Source organism: Aspergillus ruber (genome assembly GCF_000600275.1).
Source record: "Aspergillus ruber CBS 135680 unplaced genomic scaffold scaffold00019, whole genome shotgun sequence".
Classification (NCBI taxonomy): Eukaryota; Fungi; Ascomycota; class Eurotiomycetes; order Eurotiales; family Aspergillaceae; genus Aspergillus; species Aspergillus ruber.
In genome coordinates, this window is record NW_024467315.1 from 37,879 (window position 1) to 50,650 (window position 12,772).

General features: G+C 49.4%; 7 protein-coding genes across 7 annotated transcripts; 4 read left to right on the forward strand and 3 right to left on the reverse strand.

Annotated features, from left to right (window-relative positions):
- Positions 1–55: 55 nt before the first annotated feature.
- EURHEDRAFT_503163 (UbiD family decarboxylase) lies at positions 56–1,754 on the reverse strand. The gene is made up of 2 exons (XM_040785789.1): positions 702–1,754; positions 56–652 (listed from the first exon to the last, which is right to left on the reverse strand). Exons 1-2 carry the CDS (start codon positions 1,665–1,667, stop codon positions 116–118), a joined length of 1,503 nt encoding a protein of 500 aa, XP_040637467.1. The 5' UTR covers positions 1,668–1,754; the 3' UTR covers positions 56–115.
- A 709-nt stretch (positions 1,755–2,463) lies between these two features.
- EURHEDRAFT_403844 (uncharacterized protein) lies at positions 2,464–2,961 on the forward strand (the record flags this gene model as incomplete). Its single annotated transcript, XM_040780259.1, has 1 exon — positions 2,464–2,961. The coding sequence occupies one exon, from the start codon at positions 2,464–2,466 to the stop codon at positions 2,959–2,961; it is 498 nt and encodes a 165-aa protein (XP_040637468.1).
- A 2,848-nt stretch (positions 2,962–5,809) lies between these two features.
- Positions 5,810–6,534, forward strand: EURHEDRAFT_403846 (flavin reductase family protein; the record flags this gene model as incomplete). The annotated part of the gene is made up of 2 exons (XM_040780260.1): positions 5,810–5,863; positions 5,914–6,534. 2 exons carry the CDS (start codon positions 5,810–5,812, stop codon positions 6,532–6,534), a joined length of 675 nt encoding a protein of 224 aa, XP_040637469.1.
- Positions 6,535–6,607: 73 nt separating this feature from the next.
- EURHEDRAFT_378774 (flavin-containing monooxygenase) lies at positions 6,608–8,068 on the reverse strand (the record flags this gene model as incomplete). The annotated part of the gene is made up of 1 exon (XM_040779103.1): positions 6,608–8,068. The coding sequence occupies one exon, from the start codon at positions 8,066–8,068 to the stop codon at positions 6,608–6,610; it is 1,461 nt and encodes a 486-aa protein (XP_040637470.1).
- Positions 8,069–8,704: 636 nt separating this feature from the next.
- On the forward strand, positions 8,705–9,614 carry EURHEDRAFT_413771 (lipase/thioesterase family protein). The gene has a single exon (XM_040782247.1). The coding sequence runs from the start codon at positions 8,715–8,717 to the stop codon at positions 9,549–9,551; it is 837 nt and encodes a 278-aa protein (XP_040637471.1). The 5' UTR covers positions 8,705–8,714; the 3' UTR covers positions 9,552–9,614.
- On the reverse strand, positions 9,604–10,954 carry EURHEDRAFT_413772 (putative short-chain dehydrogenase/reductase 2). Its single transcript, XM_040782248.1, has 3 exons — positions 10,467–10,954; positions 10,026–10,419; positions 9,604–9,971 (listed from the first exon to the last, which is right to left on the reverse strand). The coding sequence occupies exons 1-3, from the start codon at positions 10,759–10,761 to the stop codon at positions 9,698–9,700; spliced, it is 963 nt and encodes a 320-aa protein (XP_040637472.1). The 5' UTR covers positions 10,762–10,954; the 3' UTR covers positions 9,604–9,697.
- Positions 10,955–11,095: 141 nt separating this feature from the next.
- Positions 11,096–12,766, forward strand: EURHEDRAFT_459414 (cytochrome P450; the record flags this gene model as incomplete). Its single annotated transcript, XM_040784581.1, has 2 exons — positions 11,096–12,097; positions 12,149–12,766. The coding sequence occupies 2 exons, from the start codon at positions 11,096–11,098 to the stop codon at positions 12,764–12,766; spliced, it is 1,620 nt and encodes a 539-aa protein (XP_040637473.1).
- Positions 12,767–12,772: the final 6 nt, after the last annotated feature.

The following is a 12,772-nucleotide window of genomic DNA, read 5'->3' on the forward strand; positions in this document are numbered from 1 at the left end:
TACACAAGAGCCAATCAGGTTTAAGCTCCTTTACAGGGACATTTTACATTTATTACTGTCCAATAACTAATAATTGATTTTTCTATATTTATATAAAAATTCATTTTATATTGATTTAATTACCACGGAAGCCCATCTTTTCCCAGTTCGCCAACACCTTCGACTTGACCTCCTCCGGGAACGAGCTCTCAAAATCAGCAGTCTCCCAGTTCTTGCCGGTGGTATATTCGACGGGCATCAATGCATCCGAGACCACTTTACCGCCCTGGACCGGCGAACCATTACCCTTGCCCATATACGGAATCAATGGGAATCCTCGGACATTCTCATAGTGTGTCTCGTCCATACCAGGCCGGCAACGGGTGGAGAAAGCCCACATAACATCGTTGCCATCGTAGACGTCGATATCGTCGCCAACGAGCACGAGCCGGTGGATGGTGTATCCAGCTTTTTCGTTGAAGATAAGATCACCAACCTTCTTTCGGAATTCAGTGCTGTTAGTCTTCATGCTGCGGAGCTTGGCGGTGTCCACGCGTAGAGCCACCCATGTGACTTGGGATTCGAAAGGTGCGAAGGCGTCGGTTATGGGGAGGTCGTGTTGCTGGCAGATTTTGCGGATTTCTGCGGCGGCGAGGGAGCCAATCAGGGTGTGCTATATCCATTAGCTAGATTATATACCCGGAGAGAAGTTAAATACTTACCGTTTCATCAGTCAACCGTCCACAAGAGGACATGGGAAGGATAGGGTTGTTGCGGTATGTGATCCGGTTCACCTTGTACTTGGGGCAGACGTGGACATCACCCGGGAAGATGTATCCGTGCATTTCACCAAACGGGCCCTCTGGACCACTCTCGGTAATGGACAATGTGCCTTCGAGAACGATCTCTGATGTCGCGGGCACATACAAATTGTTGGTGTCACACTTGACAAGCTCCAACGATGAACCGGTCATCGCTCCGACGTAGCCCGCCTCGGTCACACCGTCGGGGATAGGCATGCTCGAAGCCATAATAGCAGCAGGGGGCACACCAAAGGCCAACGCCCACGGAACATCCTTTCCTTCTTTCTTCCACATTTGATGAATTTGCCATATATGCTGAGGGGGAATGACGAGTCCAGTCAGATGCTTTTCGTCGGAAACCATGGCCCGGGCAATGGACCAGTTAGTCCATTTGCCGTCGGGAGTCTTAATAATGTGCATTCCGTAGGTTTGAATGTATTTTCCACCGTCAGACTGATGGACCATTGGAACCGGAAGAGCTGTCAGATCAATCTGCGACTCCTCAAGATGGTTTTCTTTGCAAGGTCCGGTAGGGAGAATTGTGGGCTCAATCGGAGGCATCTCGCTAGCAACAAGCATCTTGTCAAGGATCTCCCTCATAGTCGCAGTGGGTGGAAGACCAAGGTGTCGGGCCAAACGGCCGTAGCGGTCTTTCGAACTGTTTCTCAACGAACCGGGAGCTCCGAGAATGCGGAAGAGACCGTGTTGCATACCAATAACATTGTTGAACAGGGGTGCCTTGTCGTTAGTCTCACAGACTCGACGAGTGATGGCTGCGGCTTCGAGGTCGGCATCGATGGGGGTGTCGATTTCGACGAGGTCGTTGTCGGCCTTTAGGGCCTCGACGAAGGAGCGGAAACAAAGGTGAGCTTGTGTTTGAGACATGTTTATAGATATTGATGTTAGAGTAGATTAATGCAATCTAGAGTCTCAAGCCTACAGGAGATCTGCTTTGGTCTTTTATAGTCTGACTCAGGATCCGGCATTCTGACAATAGCCATTGTTGGCAACCGTTGGGGAGGGTTCGGAACTCGCTTTTCGGGGCCTCGGAGTGGCCATTCTTCTGGTTCTGGTGTGGGCCGTGGGATATTCGGCACTCGGCATGCCGTGACTTCATTTTCCTCATCAGGAGATCAGAGCTAAACTTCAACATTAAAAAAGTCTGCCGTAATCCGAAACTCAATTACCGAGCATGATCGGTGCTATTGAGCACATCTGCCTTCATGTTCATGATGTCTACATCGCCTAAATCATCTTCCTTCCCCATATGCCTTGTTGTCATGTTATCCAGGCCACTATTAGCCTGGCTTCTAGTTATACGTAATACGTACAGAGTCAATTTAGAAATGACATGAAGAGCTTATCGAAACTGTCCTTTGATAAAACGGGAGCTGCCATTGTAGGGCTACCATCGGCCCTTGACTTGTACCTTGGTAGCAATCCGGACCCTTCCATACTTACAGATGACGGGAGTATACAACAGCCTACAGCTCGAAAAAGAGCAGCCTACTCGCTAGAGAAAGACTAAACCTTTATGAGTCTTCCTTCAGTTATAGATTCTCTCTTTTTTTTTTTTTTTTTTTTTTTTTTTTTTTTTTTCCTACAGCCACCCGTTACTGATCCATCCATCACATCAAACTAATACTTACAAACAACTATCTGCTACTAATATAGAAACAACATGATTGCCTTTAAATTCTTTCCTAAGTGCAAATTTCTATTCTCCAAGGACACGATGAAGGCCAGAGTGATTCAACACGAGTCCATCGAGCTTACTGACATGGGAAGCCACTCCCCCCTTTGCGAAGACAACATGATAGCAGAGAGTATATTTTGCAAGGGAGTGGAGGACAATTCGCTGCGTTGTGAAATTGAGAAAATCCTTGTCAACCATGGGATCTCATTCCAGGAGGTCACTTTCGAGATGGGAGATGAGTCTTGCTATGAGAACAGAGTATCTGCCCCCTATGTGCGAGTGAAGTGTGCCACCGGTCGTGTGCCGCATTCAACCTGGTTCGAAGTAAAGGGACAGATCGCTGATGTGCTTCTGAAAAGAGATTTGGGGATATTTAAGATCGATATAAAGTCCGACATGCCTGACAGGCCTGTTGAGCCTGTTAGGTGTCTTAAAAACAAGCCTTCCGCGTCTAGATTGGGTTGGTTTCGTTTATTGGGATGACTTGCGTTGTCGGATACGGAGTTTGTGTATTAAATTCTTAGACAGTTAAATCAATATCTTTTTTTTTTTTACTACAACACAGTTTAAAGCTGCAGCAAGACATCATTGGTAATGAATTAAGTAGAGGCAGTAGTGTAGGATCGCAAAGAATAAGCCATCCTCTTCCTACTTTTCTATGTTTTCTCTGCCTATGTGGGACGTATAGCGACATCGATCCATCGCTGCCTGCTGCGCCGATGCCTCAAAATTGCTTCATGTTGACCATCAGAGAGTGCATAGTCAAAAGGGAGCAATGTCTATGCCTCCAACGTCCTGTACTAAACAGCAAATTTGTGGTATGACAGGAAGCCTTGCTTTTCTTTCCTGATTAATAATGTGTAGGAGTGATGTAAGAAATCTCAATCGACTATTTCAAGCCACCCCATATCGAGAAATGCTGCAGTATCTATACACGGGGGATTACACAGTTGGATCCGATGATGTAATGAATGCAATGGACTATACTACCTCGTCGACCCGTTGAGCTCCGTGCAATCCGTAGATAGTGAAGAATCCGAAGCCGACGAAGGCCTGTCCTTGGGGAGTGTCTTGCCGTTTTCCATGTGAGAATATGGCCTCGGAGACTACCTTCGGATTGACGTTCTCAAGGTTACGACAAAACAGCAGTTCCAGACCACACTTGACCAGGTGAGTGCAGGGGAAGCATTGGTTGAGGTCATTAATGAGGTCTACAACTCTACTCTGGAGTCTGACAAGGGACTGCGAGATATTGATTACACCGTCATTCTTGGTAGGAGACTTAGTAGGGGTGTATTGAGAAAGGTATCAGATCTCATTCCGATCTGATTCGGAGTTAGGTATAATGGAATATAGACTAAATCTGACTTATACTGACTCAAATCCAAAATATTTTCCTCTTTGGGTTTAGTGCCTTACATTATTCCTGATTTAGCAATGGGTCTCTTCTGGTTGGTCCAGCATCAGACGGCCCATCTCAATATTACGTGCGGAATGAAAGATGAATTATTGGTTGTATGTGCGCAACAATCTATGATGCGGCTACAGTGCTCGCTTATATGTGTCAATACTTACCACAAAGAAACTCATTTGCAGAGTACAGCGGTGGAATTTCTGATCTGGAATGTATATCTATTTATCATGCTCTACTGGCAACAAAACTTGTCTATTATCAACCCTAGAACTCTTTTTGGAACACGATGGGAGCAAGTACTACGGAGAGTTACAAAATAGCTGACTCTATTTGGGTTTGCTGACTGTAACCTGTGATTCATGTAGTACGACGCTGGAGTCAAATAGGAGTCTGCGCAACATTATGGTTCAGAACGTGATAGACAATAGCAAGGGTTTCAACAAGGTAACAGGAGCACATGTAACTACACTATAGGAACTTTTGTGAATGGGTAGAATGGGAAATGCAAGTTCAAATAACTGTTCTTAGAAGCTTTCAAAAACACAAGTTATTCCTCCGAGGTGCGTGCTAGACTTCAGTTTCGGTACGTAGTGCTGATGCTTCCTCGAATTCGACTCGTAGAATCACATGCAATATTTTGTTCAATCCAGCCACTGAAAATACGGATCTCGTGCCACACGTGTATTGACTATCCTCAGCTATATATAGGAATCCGATTACAACAAGATGTCTACTCCCACGTAAATAACCCAATCTTTCGAACCTGTCATGATTTATTAACAAGGGAAGATGGTTTCGCAACCATCTACGGCCCAGTGGTTTTAGAACCATGTGTGGTGAAAAGATATTCCTGGTCCATCTAGACGTTATCTGTTCTGGTTGTTCTCATTTTGCACGTGCCAATAGATCCAGGGCACGTTCATTCCAGCTTCGTGTAGCCTTTTCAACCAACGGAAACAGGAGGTCCTGACACAAGAAATCACATTCAATGGCTTTGATCCTCCCTAGATCGAAAAGCCACTGGAATACTTGTGCACGGGGGACTATACTATTAGCGATAGCGGTGTGAAAACCCTGATGAACCACACCAAATCATCTCCCCAGAGAGCAGCAGTGAGCGCTACATTTTCCGAATCCTGCGAGAACTCATATGACGGAAATGACATGGAAGATGGCGATGCATTCGTCTTCCACGCAGAGATGTACAGTCTCACCGACTATTTTCAACTCAAAGGCCTTCAAATTTTGGCTAAAGAGAGCTTTTATTCCATGTTCAAGACAGTAACAAGCAAAGGACTGACACTAGTGATTCGTGTGGGGTATGGCGTGACGCCAGAGTCGGGTCCTCTACAGCTTTGGGTGGTTTATAAAATATTCCGGAGTGAAAGAGTTGTGCTCAGGGAGATGTTGACCCAAGTACGCGAACTTGCGATTGATCTGTGTGGTGCAGCGTTGACTGCTGTTCGTCAGAACATTACGTTTACTGAGGATGGATATTGGTGAGGATATGGAGGTGATTATCAGGGCTGATAGCCGAGAAATCATGACATCGATCTGGTTACTGTAGGCTATCTTCGGATTAGAAGTCATTGCACACGATGCATACAGTGAGGTTTAGACGAAAAAAAAAAAAAAAATTCTCATATTCATTATCAAGTATATAACCTGTGCATAACCTACTGCACCTTATGTTCCTCCCCGGAAAACCCCCCGAACCACACCGCAGTGTGGACCTACACGCATCTAAGCTTCATCCTAGGCCTAGTCCGGTTGAAAGATTTCCCCATACAGTAGCAATATGTCATCCGAGGTCCGAGTTCCCCACACTCTCGGGGGCTCGGCCGGGGTAGTTTAAATAACCCCCAGGGTGCTGGATAGCGACATGTTCACACATCTAAGAAAGGAAGCAAAGTCACGATGTTCTATCAACCAGGTACAACAGCGCATAACCTTCCCCATGATCCGTTCAAGGTATATCCCTCACCCTCCTCCTCCACTATTAATCCTGATAACGGCAACAGGCTTGCGTCGTCCCCCGCCCAATCGGCTGGATCAGCACCAAATCCCACGACGGCCACGCCAACCTCGCCCCCTACTCCCAATTCAACAACTTAACCTTCGACCCTCCGTACGTCATGTTCTCCGCGAACCAAACGCCCTCCCATTCCCGTAAAGACACTGTTGTCAACGCAGAAACCACAGGCCATTTCGTCTGGAACCTAGCGACCTACGATCTCCGCAACGCTGTGAATATCTCCGCAGAGCAGGTCCCGTACGGGACGGACGAGTTTGTGCGCGCAGGGCTGGAGAAGGAAAATGCGAGTTTGATGGATGTACCCATGGTCAAGGACTCGCCGGTGAAGTTTGAGTGCGTGTATCATTCTACGCTGCGGTTACCTGCGAATCCGCCAATGGGGACTGTGGATGTTGTTATCGGGCGGGTTGTAGGTGTGCATGTGGATGAGGGGGTGTTGACAGATGGGAAGATTGATGTGCGCAAAACGAAGCCTATTGCTAGGTGTGGGTATTTCGAGTATGCGGTTGTGCAGGATACGTTTGAGATGGTTATTCCTGGAGCAAAGGAGATTCTTTATGGGTTGGAGGGGAGTGCGAAGAGGAATGCCGAGATTCCGAGGTTGTAACCACGTGCAGAGTAGTAAGTACAGTATGTACCAGTGTGCATTCTATCATAAGCGTAACATAAATGTACATAGTCTACAAGTCCTTCTTTTTGACAACCTGAAGATCCTGATTGAAATTCCCCCACTTAGCGAATGACAGGTCTGAGATATAGTTATCCCTCGGTCTCCATGGCCCCCGATCAGCTGCCTTGGGCAGGTCCTTCTCAGCAACGGTGACATACGTCGAGTTGAGATTCAACAACCGTCTATTTTCCAAGTGCGCATTTTCAGCCAGGCGCGGCGTCGCAGAGACAACACCGTTATCTTCCATCCACCGCATCAACCGGATGATAAAGTGCGCTGTCGCATCAGCACCGAGTGTCCACGATGCATTCGTGTACCCGATCACAAACGAGGTATTCGGAACATCCTGCAGCATCACGCCGTTCCAGAGGTACTTATCGCCAAGATGGACCGGTTCGCCGTCGACAGTGATGGATGCACCGCCGGCGATCTGCAGTCGCAGACCGGTAGCCGTGATTAGAATATCAAGATTTTCGAGACTATCGCCCGAGGCAAACTTCATCCCGTTCTCCGTGACATGGTCGATCGTATCCGTTTTGATATCTGCGCGGCCCTTGCGTAGCGCTTTGTAGAAGTCTCCGTCCGGTGACACGCACAAGCGCTGGTCCCACGGGTTATACCGCGGGTTGAAGTGCGGGTTCCATGGGATGTGCGCAGGAAGCTGGCTCTTGGTACGCATGCTCATGATGAGCCGTGCTAGCCATGGGAAGGACTGGCAGAACAGGAAGAAAATGCGGGACGTCCAGATCCATGAGATCCGCTGCATTTTACGCGACCATGACGAGGGCAGAATGTATGACCAGATGGACGTGTTACGATTTGGGAGGGAGAGGATGTATGTCGGAGAGCGCTGGACCATGGTGCAGAGGCGGGCTTTTTCGGCCAGATTGGGTAACAAAGTAACTGCCGTCGCGCCGGAGCCGACAATCGCAATGTTTTTATCGGTATAGTCCAGGTCTTCGGGCCAGAATTGAGGGTGGATGAGCTGGCCGCGGAAGTTGTCGAGACCCGGGATGGGCGAGTGCAGAGGTTGGTTGTAGTCATAGTAGCCTGTGCCCCAGACGATAAACCGCGCGTTCATGGTCTTGGTCTTGCCATCGTGCTCAACTGTCAGCGACCAGAGGTTTTCCTCGGAGGACCAGTCTGCGGCGAGGACTTTGTGTTGGAAGTGGATGTGCGGCGAAATCTTATATTCGTCTGCGGTGTCGCGCAGGTATTTTGCTATCGATTCGCCGGTGGCGATCGGGTTATCCTGATGCCACGGATGCCATGCGAACCCGAATGTAAACAAATCCGAGTCGGAGCGGATACCGGGGTAGCGAAAAAGGTCCCACGTCCCACCGAGATTATCGCGGGCTTCAAGAATAGCGTAGGAATGGTTAGGAAAGGCAGATTGAACGCGATATGCGGCGTTAATGCCGGAGATACCAGCACCGATTATGACAACGTCAGTGGTCTGTGTGTCTGCCATGTTGAAGAACATTTGCCAATGTAGTGTTCTGGAAAGAGGGAGATGCAAGTAATATACTTGAAAGATGCTCGCAAGGATTGCAGAAAATAGCAAAGATTGGCCAATCAAAGGCCGTTTGTCGATCCACGGTTCATGGGCAGCCGAGTTTCCTAATGCGGTATTCACGATGCTATTCAATTTCGAGATTCATATTCAGATCAGATGAGAGATCTGGCCTCGGACTGTTAACTGTTCCTAGACCGAGGTTCATTCTTTGGGAAGTTTTTGCGATGCTCGCAAGCCCGTATGTATTTGTACTTGTAGTCTGATGTCCTTCCCCCCTTGATCTGTACAACTCAACAGGTTACACTGTGCGACAATGACACAAATCACCCTCCGGCAGAAACTGGACCTGATCCCAGCCATCGCTTCAATCTGGCTGACTATTATCTTCGCCGCACTAACCGGCTTATTCCAACGCCGAGCTAAAACGTGGTATTTGCATATATGTTATGCAGTCTTGCGAAAGGTCACCCGGCGACTATCGCCGTTGCAGATGCAGTGCGTCCCTACAAACTATGAATAAGTCTACTATATACAAAGTACGCAATATGTTAACTAGTGTAGATGGGTGTCCCCCTCGACAAGCACATTGTACAACAAGTACATGGCCAAAACTAAACAACCACCACGCACTGTCTCACTAGGATCCGGTGCCTACGGACACTGGATCGGATCCCCTGGTGCCTCGCATGTGCTTATCTGGTACCACGGCGGCGGATTCGCACTCCCAGCAAACAGAGGATACTTCAAATTTTTCGCGCGACTGCTGGCAGACGCGAATAAATCGCAGCCAAACTCACTGTCCGTGTTCTGTCTGAGTTATACGCTCGCTCCGCACGCGCAGTATCCAACCCAACTCCGCCAAGCAGTCGACTGTCTACGCCATGTGCTAGAAACCCACACTCCAGAGAAGGTGTTATTAGGTGGCGATTCCGCCGGTGGCAACCTGGTCGGCGGGGTGCTCTCGCATCTCGCGCACACCCACCCCGAAATCAAGCCCATCAACCTCTCCGGTGCTCAAATCAAGGGCGCCATAATGCTAAGCCCCTGGACATCGCTGGACAGCGAATTCCCCGACCAAGATATTGATTCTCGGGGTGACATTGTCACCGAGTATGTAGCGGGCCCCTGGGCAGGGGGGTACCTCGGTTCGGCGGCGCGAGATTATTACACGGATCTGTCGCGGGCACCGACGGAGTGGTATGCAAGTTTTCCGGTAGAGCGGATGCTTGTTTGTGCGGGGGGCACGGAGATTATGCTTCCGTTGTTGGAGGATTTGGTGGGTAAGATGAAGGCGGGGAGGAAGGTGGAATTTGTCGTTGGGGAAAGAGAATGCCATGTTGCGCCGGTTTATCATTTGTATGTTGGGGAGGGGACAGAGACGGAGCAGGGGAAGGAGGTCAAGGTGTTTTTGAGGGAGTGCATCGGGAAGGCACAGTAGCGCGTCGGTCATAGTAACATTTATGCTTGTGATTTAGTACATAGGAAATAATACCAGCACATATGACATATTCAGTACATAAGATGATATTCACATACAGAATCGGAATAATCATACAAATTCATACATAACAATACATAACTAAATCATTGCCCACTTTGTTCCCATTTGCGCAGCTTCCGCAGAATCCCCGATCCAATCCCCCGAGCAGTCTCCTGCATCCACGACGGAAACGCTCTAACCAGCGAATAGTAAGACAACCGCGAAGGTAGGATCACCTGGCCACTGCTCTGTGTCAGGATCTGCTTGACGACTGCCGCAGACACGGTCTGGGGTGTCAACACCGGCTGATTGAATTGGTCACCGGCGTCGGTAAGCTGCTTGATCATGGCTGTGCGCACCCAGAGGGGGTGAATCACGCTGCGTGTGTTAGAACCGTATTTTGAATGGAATGTCTTAAAGAATGGTACCCACCTGGTCCGAACCTTGGGTGCATGGTACCAGAATTTCAACTCCTGTCTCAGCCCTTCATGGAACGCCAACGCACTGCTCTTGGTACAACAGTAATCCACCATCTCACCCAATGCCATAAAACTAGCCATACTAGCAATCGTAATCACATGGCCGTGGTTCTTCTTGATCATGTCCGGAAGGAACTCTCGGACAGTCATGAAGTGCGAGACCGTGTTGACTTCGAAGGTCTGCCGGATCTTGTCCTCGGGTTCCTCGAGGATGGTCCCGTCATGGCCTACACCGGCGTTGTTGACGAGGACCGTGGGTTCTCCGTGTTCCTGACGGATTTTGTCTCCTACGGTCTTGAGGCTGGATGAATTTGTGATGTCGCAGATGTAGAAGGACACGTTTTTGGCTGTTCCGTTAGCTACTTATCCACTTATACCAGAGGCATGGACATACGCAGTTTGAATTCAGGCTCCTTGATATCCACAATAACCACTCTAGCACCCGCCTGTGATAGATCCTCCATGACCTGACGGCCAATACCGCCAGTACCTCCGGTGAGAAGAACCAGCTCCTTCTCACCCTGCCAAGAGTCTGAATTCCAGTTGTTCAGACTCCATCTGGACAGCGTGCGATTGGTATACCTCAGGAAACCCAGGGCCAGAATCGCGGCCAGGGAGTTCTGGGCTAATGGCGATTGAAGTACCTGCTGGACTTGGGGGTGGGCTGTGAGTTCTTTGAATTGATCCATTTCGGTCTTTGTTAATATAATCCGTACTTGTGGTTAATTTCCATATATCGCACCGGATGATAGATCACTTATAAGTCTCCGGGATAAGATATCCTCGGCTCACATGGAGTTGATATGGGTTGGAGTATGGCTGGATTTGAGTTATCATTACCCGATGGGGAAATAGTTGCGAATTGATGATCTTAATGATGGGGTTGCGAGCCGAATATTTGGAGCCTCCGGGTAAACATGCATTGATCTCCGTCGATATATTAGCTGCCTGGAGTATAATTGTCTACTGAATATCTATTGTACGGGGCAATTCTCAGTTTATGTACTTGTTGAATATTGCAAAATGCTCCATCTGACCGGCCTGGCCATCATCCAAGGTTACACTGTCCAACACTTCTTCCCCGAATACCACTTCCGCACGACCGTCTTGACCTCTCTCTGCCTTAATGTCCTCCTCTACGCCTTATACCGACTCTTAATCTATCCCTACTTCCTTAACCCCCTCCGCCATCTCCCCACGATCCCCGGTCGTCCACATGTAAAAATCATCTTCGACAACCCCCGCGGCCGCATCCCCCTCGAATGGATCCGAACAGTCCCCAACGAGGGCCTCATCCACTTCCGCAATGTCTTTTCGCAGTCCATGCTGCTCGTTACGAATCACCAGGCGTTGCTGGATGTCATGTCCTCGCGCACGTATGATTTCGAAAAGCCATGGCGTGCGCGCGACTTTCTCGCGCGGATCATAGGGTTCGGGCTCATTCTGAGCGAGGGACAGGCGCATCGCAAGCAGCGCCGGGCACTGACTCCGGCTTTCAATATTAAGAATATTCGCGCGTTATACGGATTGATGTGGGAGAAGACGGGCCTGCTCTTGGATGAAATGGAGTCGGAACTCCAGTGCAATCCGTTCGAGGAGGTGTCGAGCATGGGCAAGATCGAATTGAGTATCTGGGCCAGTCGACTTACGCTGGATATCATCGGCCCGGCTGCTATGGGACGCGACTTTCGGTCGCTGCATAATCCTGAGAATAAGGTGGCCGATAGCTTTAGTGCGATTCTGGAACCGACGCGTGAGAAGATGGCTTTCCTGGCGGTCAACTTTGTGTTGCCGCAATGGTTTGCCAAGCGGCTGCCATGGTCCTTGAACAAGGTTATTGACAACGAGACTGGATTCCTGCGCGATCTTTGCAATGAAATTGTCCAGGAGAAAAGAGCGGCTATCGTGGCCTCTGGAGCGACGGCCAAGGAACTGGAAGCTGATATCCTGGGAACGATGATGATGGGCGGTGATTTCACTGATGACGAGTTGGTCGATCAGATGTTGACTTTCCTCGCTGCTGGCGTACGTCCTACACCCTCTCCATCTTAAAAGACTAGGTACTAACAAGACCAGCACGAAACAACAGCCAGCGCCCTGACCTGGGGCTGCTACCTCCTCACCCTCCACCCTCAATACCAGGACCGCCTCCGCGCCGAGATCCGCGTCCGCATCCCCTCCGGCAACGCCCCGATAACCTGGTCCGACCTCGAATCCATGCCTTTATTGAATGGCATCTGCCAAGAAGTCCTGCGCCTCTACCCAACTGTCCCCGTCACAATCCGCGAATCCGTCCGCGACACCATCGTCGCCAACAAACCCGTTCCAAAGGGCACGAGACTCATCCTCTGCCCGTATGCTATAAACCGGAGTCCGGAGTTCTGGGGCCCCACGGGGGACGATTTCTTGCCAGAGAGATGGATAGATACGGATCCTGAGAGTGGGAAACAGACGCCGAATCAGCATGGTGGGGCGGGGACGAATTTCGCGCAGATTACGTTTTTGCATGGGCAGCGGAGTTGTATTGGGAAGGATTTTGCGAGGGCGGAGCTGCGGTGTGCTATGGCGGGTGTTGTTGGGCGGTTTAGGTTTAGGATGCAGGATCCAAAACAGGAGATTCATATTGCTGGGGCTGTGACTACGAAGCCCGTGGAGGGGATGCATTTGGCTATGGAGAGGGTTGATGAGTGGTAGTCATGA

Bases quoted from the DNA above. Each gene is read 5' to 3' on its own strand.
- EURHEDRAFT_503163 (XM_040785789.1), bottom strand. From the start codon at position 1,667: ATGTCTCAAACACAAGCTCACCTTTGTTTCCGCTCCTTCGTCGAGGCC. The intron at 653-701 runs GTAAGTATTTAA...TAATGGATATAG, and splicing joins GACGGTTGACTGATGAAACG to CACACCCTGATTGGCTCCCT.
- EURHEDRAFT_413772 (XM_040782248.1), bottom strand. From the start codon at position 10,761: ATGGATCAATTCAAAGAACTCACAGCCCACCCCCAAGTCCAGCAGGTA. The intron at 10,420-10,466 runs GTATGTCCATGC...CTAACGGAACAG, and splicing joins GGAGCCTGAATTCAAACTGC to CCAAAAACGTGTCCTTCTAC. The intron at 9,972-10,025 runs GTGGGTACCATT...TAACACACGCAG, and splicing joins GCACCCAAGGTTCGGACCAG to CGTGATTCACCCCCTCTGGG.
- EURHEDRAFT_413771 (XM_040782247.1), top strand. From the start codon at position 8,715: ATGGCCAAAACTAAACAACCACCACGCACTGTCTCACTAGGATCCGGT.